The following is an 18747-nucleotide window of genomic DNA, read 5'->3' as shown; positions in this document are numbered from 1 at the left end:
TGATTATTATGGCAAGCTGAATAAGGAAGGTCAGTAAAAAAGACACCTGTCCTGCAATGTCTCAATCCAAAGATCTAATATCATCTCCTTTTATCTTACTTTTTTTTTTCATTTGACTTTTTTTTTTTGTTGTTGATTTTTTGCCTGTTGCCACTAATTGCTAACTCTCGACACAAATGTGTCAAGAGTTGTCGCCATCACAGCATCCTCTCGGAGTCGGTTCCAGTCCTTTATGGTGCGTGGCAGATACGATGACTCCCTGTACTGTGTTCTGCAGTTGATGAGCTGGAGTTGCCTGCAGTGAAAATATCTTGAGCGAGATGGAAGTGGATTGAGTTTCGACTTTAAAGTGGGACAGTGAGCTAGGCTATTGTCGATCTTATACAGCATTGACAGACGTGATATTTTCCTTTGTTGCTTCAAGGACTGCCAACTTAAGTTGTTAATCATTTGGCTTACATTTGACGTGTGATAGTACTTGTTTAGCACAAAACAAGCAGCCCGTCTCTGTATGGACTCTATCTTATCAATATGCTATTGGGTAAAGGGATCCCAGACACAGGAGGCATATTTGAGTACAGGCAATGACAATTTTGGCACGCATTTCAATTTCGTACACTATTTGTGAACTATGCGCAACCAATTCGTACCACTGCGCGCCACTGTGTGGGGTCGAAATAGAAATTTTGTGGGGCAAAAAATAGTAGGCACACCCCCGGGGTAGTGGCACACTGTTCACGACTAGTTCACGACAGGGTCGCGCATAGGCTAAGCATACTTCACGCATAGTTCACGAATGATATGCGCAAAATTGTGAGTGCAGACCACGTGATCAGTGCAAGTAGTCCTAATCAAACACGTAGTGAACGTCAACACCATAACGTTGGAATATTTTAATTTGCGCTAGATACGTCACAGAATAGGGTCACTTTAGGGTGTCGAGAATATTTGCTGAAAGCACGTCGGGACAGTGCGTGAACACTGCACGAACTATGCGCAAGCAATGCGGAAACATGTCGCAAATTTGTCGTGAAGGTGTCGGGACAATGCGTGAACTGATCCAGAAAAGTTGTGCCATAAAGTGTCCCACAATGGCACGCATCAGTACAGGGCATTGCGGGCACCACCATGCGTGCAAGTGTCAACCGGGCATAATGCAAATATACCAGGACTGTTTAACAGACAGTTAGAATACATCAGGAAAGAATTATTGAAGGGAAAACATAGATCTTTTACATTTCTTACCTTCACAAATCCAAAGAAACCAGATGATTTCCTGGTCATTTCTCCCTTAGTTACCGTTTCAAGTTTGGTGAGTGCTAGATCCAGATGGGATGAAGCACAGAAACCAACTCCAATCGCACAACCCTGCATAATAAACCAAAGTCATATATTAAAAAAAGGCAGGAAGAGCTCCTCATTTCCAAGTAAAGTTCTTTCTTTTTATCACTTCTAATAAAAAATATATCATTGTTTTTTTTTCCTTCCAACTAGATTTTGGGCTGCTTCTCCCTTTTTCTCTCTGTCTCAATTCCTCTCTCTCTCTCTCTCTCCATATATCTATTGTTCTTTCTTTCTCTCTCTCCTTCTCTGCCTTTTTTTACACCATCAATATATTTTGCATATAATCACAGATCATTTTCTATCACAGGTATAATCTTTGTAGAAGTCAAGAATATTTAGTCTTCATCAGTTTGTGTATTATGTATGTATCCAATCAATGCATACTCCCTCATTTCTTCATGTTGATCCACAGGTAATTGTCTTATTTTTACCTCTCTTTCAGTCTGGTTATTATGTCTAACCACAGCAAACATGATATCAAGGTGCTTCTGGATAAACTGCTTGTTCGTCACTTTCCTCATCACCACTCCAAGACATTTATACAAGAAATTCTGAATGGGAAATCAAAGAATTTGAAATTATTAATAAATGGCTGGAAATGTGTATCATTCTCTCAACTCTAATCAGAAATGCAGCTTCAACATTATTTTATCTAATATGAATGAACCAACAACCTATTCAAACATTATTAACAACTCTCTCAATATTTTTACTAATCAAAATATATTTCATGTAATCATTCAATATATTCTACATTTACAATTCCACTATAACCTTAACTAGATTGCAACTCGTGTTCTACATTGCAAATTAGGAGCATGATTGTCTAATCATCATGTTTCAAATATCTGAACACTCATTATTCATTATCCAATATATGATAATTATTCATTCATACTTTACCTTTTCTTCTGGCATGTTTTGATACAAAGCAGTATGTTCTCCAAAACATGTTCCTAATGCAGCAACCCAGTCTTCATCCTGTGCATCATCTAATGTCTTGGACAATAACTAATGAATACAATAAAAATATTTTTTAACAATATAGAGTACCAAAGTGATAATGTAAAAAAAAAAAGGATCTTAGATATGACCTCATGAATACATAATTAGCCCCATTGAAGTCAATGTATTATTGACCTGGGGGGGCGTTTCATGAAAGGACTTGTCGGACATTTTATCCGACAAGTACCAGTTTATCCGACAGTTACCATAGGAACAATGCCTCTCAGCCAATCAGAATCAAGGAAAGATGTCAGATCTGACAACTTGTCGGATGAAAATATTGATGAAACACTCCCCAGGTTCCTAAAATATAAAACCAGGCCAATAATACCTGTACATTGATTTCAACGGGGCTAATCATGTATTCGTGATGTCATATCTAAGGCCTACCAAAATATGGTATCAAAAAAGTTGACATGCAAAAAGGAAAAATTGATGACGTCACACTTCGGTACTATATATTCCATTTAGATATGCTATATTCCAAGAGTAATCTTCATTTATTTATGCCAGTTTATACAGACAGATAAATAAATAAATGATTATTGAGTCGGAACAAAGTATACAAACTGTATGCATGATTTGTTTATGTCAATGTAAAAAAATCTCAGATTCAAGCAGAAATACTGTAGCACAACATAACGTAAATACCTCAGAATATCTTTAATGTTTAATTACAATTTATAAGCAAGTGTGAAATTCAGATTTACCAATTTATTGATTGTTGATAGTTGGCGACTTGTTGCGCATTACACAATTAAGTCACGAGCACCCTCTTTAGTATGAAAAGTTTTTATTGAAGGCAAACTTGAAAGATTTACAGCAGCATAAAATGAATAAAAACTTTTTTCTCGCAAAATCAAGTTCTGGAAGTAGGAATGTAGCAGATTTTGCAGAAATGAATTGAAAAGTACAAACTGAATCTCAGTTAACACAACGTATAGGCAGATTAGTTTTAATTGTATTTACTTTTATCTTTTCTGCACCTTTCGTCCTTTACTTTTTCTCATTTTTTTTACCTTTCCCTTTTTTGCACCCCTTATATATATATATATATGCCGATGGTAGAATAGGATCCATTTCCAAGGGGAAATTTCTTTTAAAACATAATGATTCATGAAAGGAATAAAAAGAGAAAGGTGTCAGAAGGCATCTCAGGAAATGTACCAAAATATGCTTTCAACAATCTAATGATGTAAATCATAAATAAAAAAAACAGTACAAAGAACAATTGAAACATTACAGGAATTATTTAACTGATAGGAGAGCATCAATGATTACCTTCAAGAGAAGATCCTCCCAAGCTTTCTGGGACCACTTGTCAGGATTATCAAGATTATCTAACAAGAAAAAAAAAGGATATCAATGTCTGTTTGGGATGGAAAGTACATACAAGATCAACTTGTCAAGCTCTCGTACTAAAAGTTCATAGTATGAGGTCACAGGAATCTTGGTACATTGGGTTAGGGTTAGGATTTACAAATAACAATCATTGGTGAGACAAATTTACATCAGAAGCACACTTTTCCTTTTTGAAACGTCACATCTACAATTTCACATCCCCCCTCCATACCTGAAGAAAAGTGAAATCCAAAGCATTTAGTCTTTTTCTATCTACCCATAAATGAAAAATGGGCTTAATATGGCATGTCTGCTATACAGTGCGTCCCACAAAAAACGAAACCGAGATTTATCATAACTTAATCGCAAATACAATAGACAAATGACCTACCATTTTAAAGCTTAGAAACTCCTCTTTCATCTGAAATTACTTAGATTATTTCTCATTCACGCATGAGTGAGCAAAAACAATTTGAAAAGGGGATACCAAAAAGTCACTTGGCGGGCCGTATCTGGGTTTTAAAAAGAAAACCACATTTTAAAAAAGTTCAATATCTGCTCTTTAATTTGATACCTCAATCACAGAAAATGGTCAAGAAATAACAAAGTTCTGGTTATTTGAAATAAGGCTTGAATTTCAATAATTTCTTAAAATGAAGAGGTTTTACAGGCTAGCGTTCAAACTCACTCGACACTCCGTTTTGTTGACGATCAGCCATGCATTAAGTCTTTTGTTACCGTGCGATAGCTTCAGTGGGAAACCAGGGAAAACACGTTTATTTAATGAAATTATGGAAATACAAGCATTGTTTTGAGGGATCATAACTTTTTTACTACTTTACCATTTTCTGTGATTTAGGTATCAAAGAAAAGAGAATATATTGAACTTTTTAGTCATGTGATTTTCTTTTTGAAATTCAGATACCCCCCGCCAAATGAGTTTTTGGCATCCTTTCTTCGAATTATTTTTGCTCCATCATGCGTGAATGAGGAATAATCTAAGTAATACCAGATGAAAGAGGAGATTCTAAGCTTTACATTGGTAGGTCATTTGTCTATTTTATTTATGATTAAGTTATGATAAATCATCGCTAAATCTCGGTTTCGTTTTTTCTGGGACGCACTGTACAGTGCATCCCAGAAAAAAAAAACCAAGATTGATCGCATGATTTGTAAATATGGCTTATTCTTCATCAAAATTCATAAATAACCCATCATTTTAAAGCTTAGAGTTTCTTCTTTCATTTGCAGAAATCGGCATGACCCATATTTAGTGCATGACTAAGTAAAAACAATTTTAAGAGAGGAAACCAAAAAGGTAGTTTGTCAGGTGGTATCTGAACTTCTCTTTATAGTCTACATCTTTCAAAAGTTCATTTCCTGCCCTTTCATATGACACTACAATCAATAACAAGGTGGTTCATGAACCAAAGGTCTCGTCTGATTTCGTGAAAATATGCAATATTATCTTTTGACCCTGTTACGATATTAAACAAATTGATATGCAACAGTCATGTCAGAATTTCTTTGTTCCAGAATCCCCCGGTGTTGCGGCGGTCGGAATCCGGTATCACGATAAATGAATTCACGAACGGGGAAGTGCAAATAAGTCACAGATTATAAACAATGTTGATCAAATCAATATTGTATAATCTGTGACTACTTTATACTTCCACGTTCATGAATAAACATTTATTAAGAAAAAACAAGAAAAATATGAGAAGACGGGGGAAAAAACTTGCCGATGTTTACGTGGCCATCTTGTTTTCTTTCGTTGGTAGCTAAGCTATGAGACGCATATAGAGTCTGCCGCCTTCTATATGCATCTTGTAGCTTAGCTACTAACAAAGAGAACAAGATGGCCACGTAAACATCGGCAAGTTTTTTCTCTGTCTTCTCATCATATTTTTCTCGGTGGTCACCTGAAATGTAACAAAGAAACCTGGGTTATGATTGGTAAGACTGAATAAAACATACTCGATAATTATGTTAAGATATTCAGGAGAAGAAAATGTTAAACTATTTGTTATGTATTACAATGTTATACCGGAATACCAGAACAGAAAAAACAAAACTGGAACCCGCACACATTGGATGGATTCCATTATTCCGTCCGCTCCGACCCAGGCCTAGTAATCATCCACACGCAAATCTTTTTTTTTTACCTTTGTCTCTTGCTAGGACATGCAACACTCAAAACAAATTTATTGAATTAAATTATTGATATAAAAGTACTATTTCACATGATCATAATTTTCTTATTTTTGAAGCATTTTTATTGGTTTCCATGTCATGTGAAAGGGCAGGAAATAAACTTTTGAAATATTTGGATTTAAAGATAATTTCAGATAATGCCCACCAAACAACTTTATGGTTTCCTCTCTTCAAATTGTTTTGCCCCATTCATGTGTGAAATATTGGTAATATTGATTTTATCAAATAAAAGAGGAGATTCTAAGCTTTAAAATGATGGGTCATTTATGAATTTTGATTATTAAAGAATAAGTTATAGTAAATCATCAATCAATCTCTGTTCCGTTTCAAATATAGTACCCTCCATGATGTATCCCCAAACCTCAACCTGGCCAAGCAGACTGCATTGTAATACTCACCCTCTAAATACTGTATGAGCTTGGGAATGACTGCATCCCACATGTCTGCTATTGATTCATTCAGGTTTGGAGATAACCCTAGCATCAACTTGAGAACATACACACCTCTCTGACGACCGTTATCTGGTCTACCGGCCATTACCTGAAAAAAAAAGAGGTGGTGGATTGTTATCATTTTAAACAGAGCTTTGTGGTTATCAAACAATGGATAAATATGGGGTATGAGTACAATGCAGGGGCCGGGGAACGGTTTTCAAAGTGGGGGGGCTGAGCCAAAAGTAGGGGGCTGACCATGCAAAAAATCACAATCCTATGGTCATTTTTACGTTTTTGTACACGGTTTTGGAAAAACCAGCCCCCCCCCTCGCTTCCACGGCCCCTGCAATGTTCCCCTGAGTTGATTAAAATCTTTAACAATGGCATTCAAGAAATTTCAGGCTAATAAACCTCTAAGTACATTTGATAGAAATCAGTATAGATCATGAATATGTCCCCCACCCCCCGACCAACAATGACCAAAGCAATGACTGATAAACATATTTCGTCCCTGTTATGTCAACATTTACACAGGCATACTGTTTCTTATTGTTGTTGCATACTACCTCCCTAAGTCTATTCTACAACTACATACACACATTTCATCCTCAACCTCAATGATGATAATATTCGGTATTTATACAGTGATAAATTTACTAAAGATGGTTCAATTATTTATAGATAAATCATGACCCCCAATCATAGGATTCGGGCACAATACCACCATAAAATAGAAGCACATTATACATTCCCTGAGGAAGATTTCTGAGATGCAGCTATTAGCGGTATCTTGACTCACCATGAGCCTGGCAATGATAGAGCATGGTCTGGGAACATTAACCAGCGTCTCAAAGTCTATCATATAATCCTCATCTTGGGCTTCTCGCTTCTTAGATGCTATGTAGGCCAGGTTACGACAAAATGGCATCATGGCGTCTGTGTACTGAGGTAAAGCTAGGAACTCCAACAGGAATGGCCATAAAACCTGAGAGAGGAGAATTACAAAACAAGTTAAGACCGTCACACCAATAACATCATCCCGGATAACTTTGGGGCTGCTTAATGATATCATTCTTCAAGGTTTCAAGGAGCTAGTTCATACAGTTTGACACACAATGACACAGACAAGGGCCTTTTGGTAACTTCATCATCCAATAGTAACTTCCATGGTAATACAACCAATTAGGCCTGGGAGTAAACATCGATTGATCGAATGGTTCAAATGGCTTGCCGCCGATCGCTAATCGATTAGCAAAATTTACACTGTTCGAATGTTCAGCAGATCCTGATTAGACACTTGGGATAACTCAAATACTCAAGTAATAGTAACAAAATGACAAGATAACAATGATAACAATTGTTTTTAAATACTTGATACAGGTTTAAAAAGGATGTTCCCGATGTAGTTTGTCAAAAATGAACAATGATTGTATCACATTCACAGTTAAACACCAACCTAAAAGAGGTCCGAAAATGTTAATCCCACCCGGCTTTGCCCTCGATACACCATGTATGTTGTATGCATAGGTGTACCCGGTATATAACTCTATGGTTGCATGTCTGTGTGCTTAAAACAGAAAGTACACACACACAACTAGCTGACTTGAGCCGATATGTGATTGGACATTCGATGGCAAATGAAACTTTTGGGAGACAAAATTATTAAAAAACTGTAATTTTGAGAGGTACTTCAAATGAAAAATATTTTGCAAAATATTTTTAACATCGTGGGCAGTGCCACAGGTGGGGGTTGGGGCATGGTGTGGGCACTGGATGAAATTTTTCAATAAGTAAAAGACACCACATGTGTCTCAAAGAATACTTCATGAATGAGTTGTTTACAGAGACGTAAATTGGACCCCAGAATGTAGGCAGATTCATTCATATGCAGGGGTGTTGCACTTGGAGGGATGCGTAATACAAGCCTTGATTTAGGAAAGATTTTTCATTGGAACAATAAAGAGAAAGTTTTAACCTCATTTCATATAGTTTCTTTTGAAATAGCAATCAAAGAGAAGGGGGGAAAAAAGGCTTACTTTCATTTATGAGGAAGAGACAATACTCTACCTAGATGTTCAATAATTGAAAACCCTATTTGGGAGGTCTTCGAAGTAGGTCAACTATTGGCTTAGAAGGCGTGATCCCCGACGCACAATCAAATGCTTCGATTATTTTCAGGATATAATCGAATGGTAAAATTGACATTCTTCCCAGGCCTACAGCCAATCAAAATCAAGGATTTCATGGGAGTTACAATCAAAAGGCAAATTTACCAAAATAGAAACTTTCATGCAGCAGCAGGCCTGAGAGTGGCCCTTTTAAAAAATATCTGTTTTTTGTGAACTAAGTGACCAGAGTCTCGCACCCAACGGCCGAGGGTCCAGGGGCAACGCCCCAGAGGGGGTCGAGGGGGCGAAGCCCCCCAAAGCTCATGGATTTGGGGGTTTTCAGAGGATTTAGAAGGCATCTCCTCAACACCATGAAGTGCCTGGTATTTGCTGTATAAAAGGGAAAGAATTGTGTTACTGAGGCACAAAGTGCTAAAATTCACCAGGAAATATACTTATTACACCACGTACAGTAAGCTTTACCTGGTTCCTCAATTTTCCGTATGCACTCACTTGCCACCCTTCCATCCACTGATTTTTCAACCCACTTCCAAGTCCATTTCTCACGAACTGAAGCGTCGATCCCTTTCACCCTCGCCTCTTCACCTCGATCAAGGAATTTCCGTTGAAAAGCCATAATTTTTCACAAACTTTTCTTGTTATTTCGCTCGCACGAAAGAACTCCCGTATTGACAAATCACCGTAATCACGCCTAGCGCTAACCCAGGGAGCTCCTGCCCGCTTCGCAGGCCGGAGTTCCCTGGGTTATCCTAGCGCCTGCATGCATGAATTGAATGCAGCCATCGTGCGCACCGAGTGCACGCTGTTTCCTCCACTGCAACGCGCGAACGGTCTGGTGTGTAATACAAAATGGCAGCGCCCATGATCAATACCGACCGTGTGCGATAAAATTAAAATAGCCGTCGAAGAATCAAGTTTTCGAATGCATGACGGCAATTTTAATAAAAAGTAACGACAGCAAGTTGCCAGAACTTATAACTTTGTGTGAATTTGGGCGCAATGTGCCCTTCATTTTCTAGCAATTTTTGCGAATAAGGCATTGAAAATAGACACCTATAACCCCCCTTAATTTTATACCCGATTTACATCGATCTCAGAGACCACCTATATTGATTAAAAAAATATCGGGAGACTATCAGGCCTGTGCAGCAGTGACCAGGTTCAGGCTAATGAGGGAGGTTTATAAAATGAGTCACAAAAAAAAAGAATACCAAATGGAGAATTGTTGAAAATCATAATATCATCGGCAGTGTTACAAATCACAGGCAAATCTGATAAAATAAAAAGTTTTACCTCTTCCATGCTACCTATAGTTGTAGTAATGAGATGAAGCACATTCTCACTCATAGATCTTAAAGCTTCATTGCTCACAAACTCTGGATCAGGATTCCTTTTACCAGTCTGAAACAAAACAGAAAAATAAATGCAGTTAATGAAATTAATGGCAATGTCTACTACACTGTTGTGATAACAGTAAGAATGATATGCATATATAGTTATCTATTGACATATTTCTGAGTACTAGATCATCACAGGTAAAGTAAATGGGAACCTGGCAAGAATTAATTCCTTGAAATGCAGAGCACATATCAACTGCTCTACTAAAGTTACAATAAATGCATTATTGTACTGTACTTTTAAAAACTCATGATAAAGTTAGTGATAAGCGCTTTTAATGCAATTATTACAGAGGTTTAGCATAGCTACAATGATAATAGCAATTTCAAATTATTTGACCAAATAGTAGAACAGGATTCTTGATCCACATAACTTTATACAGAATTCATAAAACATCTTCACAACAAAAACTGTATTTTCCGGAAAATAAACCACAGCCGTAAATAAACAGCATCCCCAATTTTTTAATCTTGAAAAAAAAATGAGGAAATTAATTTCAGCCAGAAATAATGAAATCTGTGTCATATTCTATGTATTTGAAGCAATATTTTCATGTTTTCTCTGAAACTGAAGCAATAAAAGTATAAGTCATTATTTTAGCGTTGCAAGTGTTTGACTATGATCTCGCTCATGCAACGCACAGCAATAATCATAAGGCCTGTGCTTGGTGCTGAACATACGGGCAGCTGTCCCGAGAAGCTCATCGCGTTCATGGTGATTATTCTTACATTTGGATGAATCTTTGGTATAGATTCACGACGATATCAATTCTATGAATTTTGTATAAATACAAGCAAAACAGACCTATTACCTGTTAATGACGAAGAGGAATTGTATTTAGATAACTTAACACCATTACATAGTCAAATAATTTGAGAACAGGCTCAGAGATAAAATTGGTTCGCTAATATTGTTAATAACGATCGTCACGTTAGCTGTCTGAGCGTGCAAAATAAAAGGGTATGCGCTATCGCTAGCGAGAGAGAGAGATTCTATAAGGGGGGGTCGAAGATCTAGCGTCGCATCCCGATATGAATTAAAGGAAAAGGGCATGAAACCAGAATGAATGAGAATGCTTGATATACAAAAGCTTTTTCATTTATCGAAGAGAGAAAATGAGAGGATAAAGTTTAGAAATAGAAAAAGTGAGAATGTTTGAAATACTAATTCTGGCTTCATATTTTTTTCTTCATCATTGCTGGTGGTTTGAGGGAAGAGACAAACAAGAGAAATGGAAATAATAAATAAATGCGGATGAAATTTTGTTGTACAATATCAAATAAAAGAAGAGAAAAAGGTGAATAGAATAAATGTGAATATTTGAAATAGAAAATTTTCTTGCACACTTAAAATTATTGCTTCCTTGACTACGACAATTTCTGTTTTGCTATGCTCCAAGCTGCAACTTATAAGACAATAGATGGCACTCCAAGCTTTTTAGCTAACAGCGTGTGTGGAAATTTGGCAGGGAACAAGATTTTATTTTTCTGTGATTTATTTTCAATTTTTGTTTTGGAATAGTGATAGCAGGCAACATCAAAAGGTAATGTCCTACTGGTCAATAACAGGTGTAATTTTAACTGCCAATTACACTAGCAGCTCAGTCAATCAAAAGACAGTAAAATCTTTGATGCTCCAGCCATGCCACCGGCCGCTGCGGAGGAGTGCTCAGCGAACATGGATTGGCTGTACCGTACTGCTACTCGTGTCACGCTTTGCTTGCGCTATCCGCTTTATAAATTATGCTGAAACATAGCCACGATAAATCATTAAATGATGACAACAGAAAGACAGAGCTGGTGTAAAAGTGAATTTTATTTCGTTATTTTGACAAATCCATGTTTCAAACAAGTCTCATTCATTATATACCCTAAATTCTGGTCAAATCAATCAAGTTTCTGAGGCCTGATTTCTCTGTGTGCGTGCATAAACCGCACCCACCATTTCAAGCCATTTCCCTGGGGTTTTTCCGGAAAATATGATAGTCAGAGGGTTACTGTATAGCTTTATGTGAGTTTTTATGCTCTAATATTCTGTTACTGCAAGAAGTGGAACACAAGCTAACATTGGTATGACTAGGTGCATTAAAAACAGCAACAAAACTTAAGAGTGATACTTTGCGATAAAAAAATAATCTAAAAAAATGTGTTTAATAATTCAACACAGTGATGACTTTTCTGTTGCAATAAATATGATAATTATACAACTTATATCCCACTCCTATCCTTTATGCAGACTGCTCAAGGACGGGGACTAATTGTCATGGAACAAAACCAAAATTAAATAGAGAAACTACTGATAAGTCAACCAATATATTTCTGAAAGTTCTGAAATGAAAAAATAATTCACCTGTACATCTGGAGTAAGGGTACACTGACGGACGATGAATTCAACCATGTGATGACCACCCTCTAGTAACAAGTAATCATGATCAGCCATAGCTATTACAACCTGGGCAAACATCTTCTTCACCTGTAATGCAAAAGAAAATAAAACATCAGGGGAATTCAAGTTTGGTGTTGCACCAATTTTCAAATCAGAACAGCAATGAAATTGAAAAGAATTTAATTTTGCTTCGAACTCCAACACCAGTAACAACAAAGACTTTGAAATCATAGATCTACTTAAAGGTCTACAATATATATTTCTCTACCACACTAGTCCAAATGATGGCTGGGGTAATGATATATCTGTTAAGTGCTTTAATAGAGATGTCATTCAGGGCCCCATTTCATAAAAAGTTGCTCTTATAGCAAGTATTGCTGGAATGTAAACTACTATGACAAAAGCGAAAATTCTTTTTGGTTGGCTCAAATGACAGGCGATATTCCAGGAGGAGTTGCAATCATATCAACTTTTCATTAAACTGGGCCCTCATGTATGAAGCACTATACAAAAGCAGAATATAATAATAGTCTCGACTGCACAGCAGAACGAGACTATAGGCGCCGCTTTTTCAACGGCAACAGCGGTGGTATCGTCAACATTGAAATCTTAACCAATGTTAAGTTTTAGAAATGTCATCATAACGTAAGAAGTATTAAGACCTACAATGTAGTTCATGAAACTTGGACACGGTAATCAAGTATCACTGATCATCTTAAAAGAGTTTCAGGTCACATGACCAAGGTCAAAGGTCATTTAGGATCATTGAACTTTGACCATGTTTTGGGCATCAACATTAAAATCTTAAACAGATACCGTAAGTATTTTCTAATGTCATCATACAAAGTATATGGTCCTAGTTAATGAAACATATGGGTATTAATCAAATATCACCGATTGTTTTGTATGAATTCTAGGCCACGTGATTAAGGTCAAAGGTCATTGAGGATCAATAAACTTTGACCATGTTGGGGTAATTTTCTGAAATTTCATACCTTTTAAATTATATCTAGTTCATGAAACTTGATGAAACTTGATCGTTTAGCATGAGTTTCAGGTCACATGATCAAGGTCTAAGGTCAATTAGGGTCAATCAACTTTTGATATGTTGTGGTATCAAGACTGAGATCTTTCCACATGTTCAAGTTTTGAAATAGCATCATACCTTAAAAAGTAAATAGATTTATTGCATGAAAATTTAACATAAGGGTAATCAAGTATCAGTGATCATTTTGACAAAGGCCCGTATTCTGAACTCGGGTTTACATTAAACCCTGGTTTAAAGTTGTGGTTTAACTATGGAGAGCCAATTGGAGTACAAATCCCTAACGGTACACATTCAATATAACTCATATGACACCTAAATTGTTCATAATTGTCTGGGAATGATAACTAAAGTATTTTCTTCATTATGAAGGCAAAAGGAAACATAATAGTAAACATAAGAAATATACAATATAAACAGAACTTTTTAACTTTTGGCTCCCCATAATTTTAGCACAGAGTTAGACCGTGGTCTAAGTTCGCTATCCAAGCCGGGGGGGGGGGGGGGGTCCTCGAGGCCCCCCCCCCCCCCTCAACGATTCATGCAATAATTTTGCCGAGCGAAATTTTTTTACCGCGCCGCTGGCTGACTTTTTACTTTCAAGTCTTGCGCAACTTTTGAGACCAGTTTTGCATTTATTTATTTATTTATTTCAAATATTTAAAAGAAGGGTAGCTCAATCAGCAACAAGCTGGTTTTCGTTGAGGCCCTTCGTGAACAAATACAAATATAAAACATGGTAACATATTCAAATATAAACAAAGAATAGAGCATAAATACTAATATTGAAAAAAAAATGAAATGAAATAAGCATAATTAACTATGGAAAATAACAGAACAAATAAAATATGATACTGTACAGATGTTACCTAAAACTAAACGAAAACATTATATACACATGAAAAGAGATAAAATATGTACAAAATGAGGAGAAAGAATAAAATAGATTCCACCATTAGTCCCTATGCATCACCCAGGTACGCAGTTCCGAAATTACACAATACTGTACAAGCTGTTAATTTCGTGTACATAATTTTTTGCGAATCGCGGGGTCCCGACAATTTCGCGGGTTGTTACATTCGCGATCGGAAAATATACGAAACACTTCCACAGCATTTCAAAGAAGCACAACTAGTGCAAATCATGTACAAAACTATGATCCTCAAAGTATCCATGCTGATGTGTCTTTTATACATAAATATGTCCCTGTTAAAACAGTTACAAAATGTGGAAAAAAGTGGCTTAAATTTCACTTTTTTGTACCTTTAGATCTGAAAATTCATCATGTTACAGTTTGATCTGTAAGAGTAATCTTTTGACGTTGTGTTTTATTAGATTCACTTTTTAAAAAGTTGGTTTCAGTGCAAAAATGTTGAATTTTGTGAACAGAATCTTACACCTCTAAAAGCTCTGGTCATGTGACTTATGAATATTAATGACTATATGCACATAGCTGCCAATACGTGTGTACAGTATGTAGTGAATCAGATGACAATAAAAATCAAATTATTTCATGGAAAATAAATTTTCATATTACAGTGAGTGAATAAATATCGATAGAATTATGTGAGAAAATAGTTCAAGCTCTGATTTTGTTTGAGAAATAAAAAAAGTGAAATTCTAGCTAACTTTTTTAATCACTAACTGTACATTCTAAACCTTGTTTTTTGTACATATAGAGGTGCATATCTCAAATTTTTCTATACACATGAAGTTTTCAATAGCAAAGCTCTGCTATTGGGGAAATTAGCACTGACTAATAAGTGTGTCAATATTTTCGTGTGTTGTTAAATTATTGGACGATCAGCAATTCGCGAAATCCGCGAAAATAACAGCTTACACAGTATTATGCGCGTGCATGTCAGACCAAAAATTGCTCAAAAACGTGATTTCATGTACAAAGTCAATGCAAATTGTGTTTTCAACCAAAAAAAAATGAATATGATTTTTAGTTTTGCTGGTCTAAATGTATTAATTTCATGCTGTTTATGATCTCTGAAGAGTCCCAAAAAAATTTATTGAAAAAATAATGAAAAACAAAAGGTAAAAAAACAAAGAAATACATAAGAAATTGCAAAAAACAATGTAATACATAAGATATTGATCTGATATTGCAATTGTTTTCATGTACACTTGCAAAGAACACCAAAAACATTTTCATACCAAAAATTAGATCATTTGGGATATAGAGGGAAAGTATGATTTTGCATACTAATTTTGCATAAATTAGCATAATCATTTAATAGCAATTTGCATGAAATGAATTACTATACAATTTCGTAGATTATGCATGCCAATTTTCGGCGCAATTGCTAGGTCAACGGCCGAGATCTCAAGGGGGGGGCCTGGGAGCCCCCCCCCCCCCCCCCCCCCGGCCATATGAACTCCCAAAATACCCCGGCCTAGATAGGGTTAAACCTGACTTCAGAATATGGGCCAAAGTTTCAGGACCCACGGTCGAGCCAACGGTCATTTACGGTCGATGAATTTAGTTTGAATGGTGTTTTTTGTGAATAACTATTCATCTTAGTTGTTTTCAAAGTCAGCACTACTGCTATATTGAATCGTGTAATGCCGGAAGACAATATCATTCTCTCATTATTGTTTACCTTGTTATTGTTCTCTTGTAGCACAGGCTTGAGACCAGATAAAATTAAAGGCTTCTTGTCTTCCATATGAGGGCCTAAATATGAATAAAAACACAAATAATAGAATACATTAGGTCATGCAGCATAGATTTGAAATTGATATCCATGTGCATATTCATATTGTGTCAGTGCTTTATTTGATAAAAATTCTGAGATTTCATTAGAAATTAGTTTACCAGCCTCCGTCTCATATCTCAAAATGCTTTTTAAATATATATATATATTTATTCTCTGTTCTATTTTGAATAAATCTCATATCTTAAAGTATGTATTTTTTGTCATTATAATATTGCTATGACTAATTGTTTTTCAATAACTAAATTCCATATCTCCATGATATTTTCAACACTTTGTTGGTAAGCTAAGTACATTTCTTTACAATGCAGAATCTTTAATTCCAATCTCAGGCTGGGTTTATCACATAAAATCTAAATACAAGTATTAGTGTCTCAATCAATCAACTGTTTTTCTTTCAAATGTACACATCTTAAATGTATACAAAATCTTTGAATGACAAATCAGATTTTTATTGCACAATTACTCTTCGGACTACAGCATTTTATTTTTTGTATATTTTTTTTACTTAATAAATTGAAATTGAATTGAATTGAATACATCATGACACAAAGTTTGTAAGACAGATCACAAAGAGATAAATGGAAAATGAAATAATTCTTATACAGAAAGACAAGTAGAACATGTAATTTGCACTTAATACAATGCAAAATATAAAAGGTGGAAGAGGGGAGATTTAAGAAAAAGAAGAGGAGGGGAAGAAATACTGAAAGAAGATGCATTCTAAATTACTTTTATTCAAAAATGAATAAGATCATCATCTCTCCTACATGCATATTTTGACCAAGTTTGAACTTGATGATATAATTATCACAAGTTAACAGGACAGATGGCAAACTGAAAACACAATGCCTCATAAAACTACCTATGGTGGGCAAAGGCATTAAAATTACTATGAAAAATTAATTATTAATAAATAATAATTCATATGAAATTTCTTCTCTTATCATCAAATAATTACCTGATGTAGCTCTTTACAAGCAACAGAATATGTTGTTTCTGATTGATGAGTCTTGATTTACTTCCCTTATATCATTTTAAAAACTTACGTTGTTTGATATGGTTTGTACCAAAGAATTGTATTATGCTTCTATGAGTCTCACCTGCAGAGTTAATGAGTTGTTTGAATACAGCCAGTGTACCAATGCGAATTCTCTCATTACTGTTGTCTAGTTTCAGGAGTAAAAAGGTGACTACACGATCAGGGAAAGACGTAGCTAGGACTGAGAAACACCGCCGGACCTCATTATGATTCTTGAGACCTGTTGGGTTGGTGTAGTCTACTGGTACACACACCTGAGTTTGGGAATGAAGATAGAAAATCAGCAAAAAGTGACAATTTGAGTCAAAATCTGCCTTCAGTGTAAATGAAATACATAAATACATGTGAAATTAATTCTTGCCCGTCATCCTACATTATTGTAAGTGAGCAAACAGATGCCTCCGCCATGATTAAGATACTTTCTAAAATATCAAGGTATAAACACGCAGAAAAAATAATTTTTCCCCCTTGTAAAATGACAGTTAATACACTAATTATAAGAAGATTGATGTGGAGCTCATTCGGCATCTCGCAAAGAAATTTAACACAATTTTTAATTTCAGCCCAGTTGACACTGTTAGTGAATTATATTGGTGACATAAATTGAGGAAACAGAATTGAAATTGATTTCTGGGATATATGAATAAATTTTGTATAAATAAGCATAAATCATTTTCTAGTCGAAAATTCTGTGTAGAACCCTTGGTGAACCTCTCAGATGGAACAAAAAAATTCAAAATCGGTCAACAAACAAATAAGCATTTTTTGTGAGTTTTGAAAAATATGCATAAATTAGCATATTAAATGAGTGTCAAAATTCTGTGTAGAAATTTTGTATCCCCACCTAGAGCTATCATATAAAGCAAAAAAAATTGAAATTGATCAACAAATGAAGGAGAAAAAGCATTTTTTGAGATGTATGAATAAATTTTGCATAAAAAAGCATAATTTTCTAGTCAAAATTTCAAAATTCTGTGTGGAAGTTTGGTGACCCTCATGTAGCTCTACCGGATGGATGAAAATAAAATCAAAATTGGCCAACAAATAAAGAAGAAGCATTTATTTGTGATTATGAATAAATTTTGCATAAATTAGCATACATAATTTTCTAGTCAAAATTTCAAAATTCTGTCTAGAAGTTTGGTGAACCTCGTGAAGCTACACCAGATGAAAGAAAAAAATCACAATCAGTCGACAAATAAAGAAGAAAAAGCATTTTATGTGAAATTTGAAAAATACGCATAAATTAGCATAAAAATTTTCTAGTCAAAATTTCAAAATTCTTTGTAGAATTTTGGTGAACCTCATGCAGCTCTACCAGATGGAAGAGAATAAATCAAAATCGGTCAACAAATAAAGAAGAAGAAGCATTTTACATGTATGTGAATTTTGAAAAATAGGGGTAACTTAATTTTGCATAAATTAGCATAAAAATTTTTCTAATCAAAATTTCAAAATTCTGTATAAAAGTTTGGTGAACCTCTACCAGATGGAAGAAAAAAAAATCAAAATCAGTCAACAAGTAAAGAAGAAGCATTTTATGTGAATTTTGAAAAATATGCATAAATTAGCATAAAAAATTTTCTAGTAACATTTTCTAAATTCTGTGTAGAAGTTTGGTGAACCTCATAAAGCTCTGACTACCAGATGGAAGCAAAAAATCAAAATCGGTCAACAAATAAAGAAG

The 18747-nt window shown here is 35.3% G+C and overlaps 1 protein-coding gene across 1 annotated transcript in view; it reads right to left on the bottom strand.

Annotated features, from left to right (window-relative positions):
* Nucleotides 1-18747, bottom strand: part of LOC129254237 (maestro heat-like repeat-containing protein family member 1) — a 53122-nt gene that overhangs the window by 18180 nt on the left and 16195 nt on the right. Inside the window, exons 9-18 of the mRNA XM_064095636.1 lie at nt 17122-17314; nt 15905-15978; nt 12215-12337; nt 9761-9868; nt 7138-7323; nt 6303-6444; nt 3631-3689; nt 2248-2355; nt 1776-1895; nt 1246-1368 (exon numbers count right to left, since the gene is read on the bottom strand). Of these exons, the coding sequence (XP_063951706.1) occupies nt 1246-1368; nt 1776-1895; nt 2248-2355; nt 3631-3689; nt 6303-6444; nt 7138-7323; nt 9761-9868; nt 12215-12337; nt 15905-15978; nt 17122-17314 (1236 nt within the window). The remainder of the gene's footprint in view (nt 1-1245; nt 1369-1775; nt 1896-2247; nt 2356-3630; nt 3690-6302; nt 6445-7137; nt 7324-9760; nt 9869-12214; nt 12338-15904; nt 15979-17121; nt 17315-18747) is intronic.

This window comes from Lytechinus pictus, chromosome 2 (genome assembly GCF_037042905.1).
Source record: "Lytechinus pictus isolate F3 Inbred chromosome 2, Lp3.0, whole genome shotgun sequence".
Lineage (NCBI taxonomy): Eukaryota > Metazoa > Echinodermata > Echinoidea > Temnopleuroida > Toxopneustidae > Lytechinus > Lytechinus pictus.
Note: the sequence above shows the minus strand (reverse complement) of the source record. Positions and strands in the feature narration are given on the sequence as shown.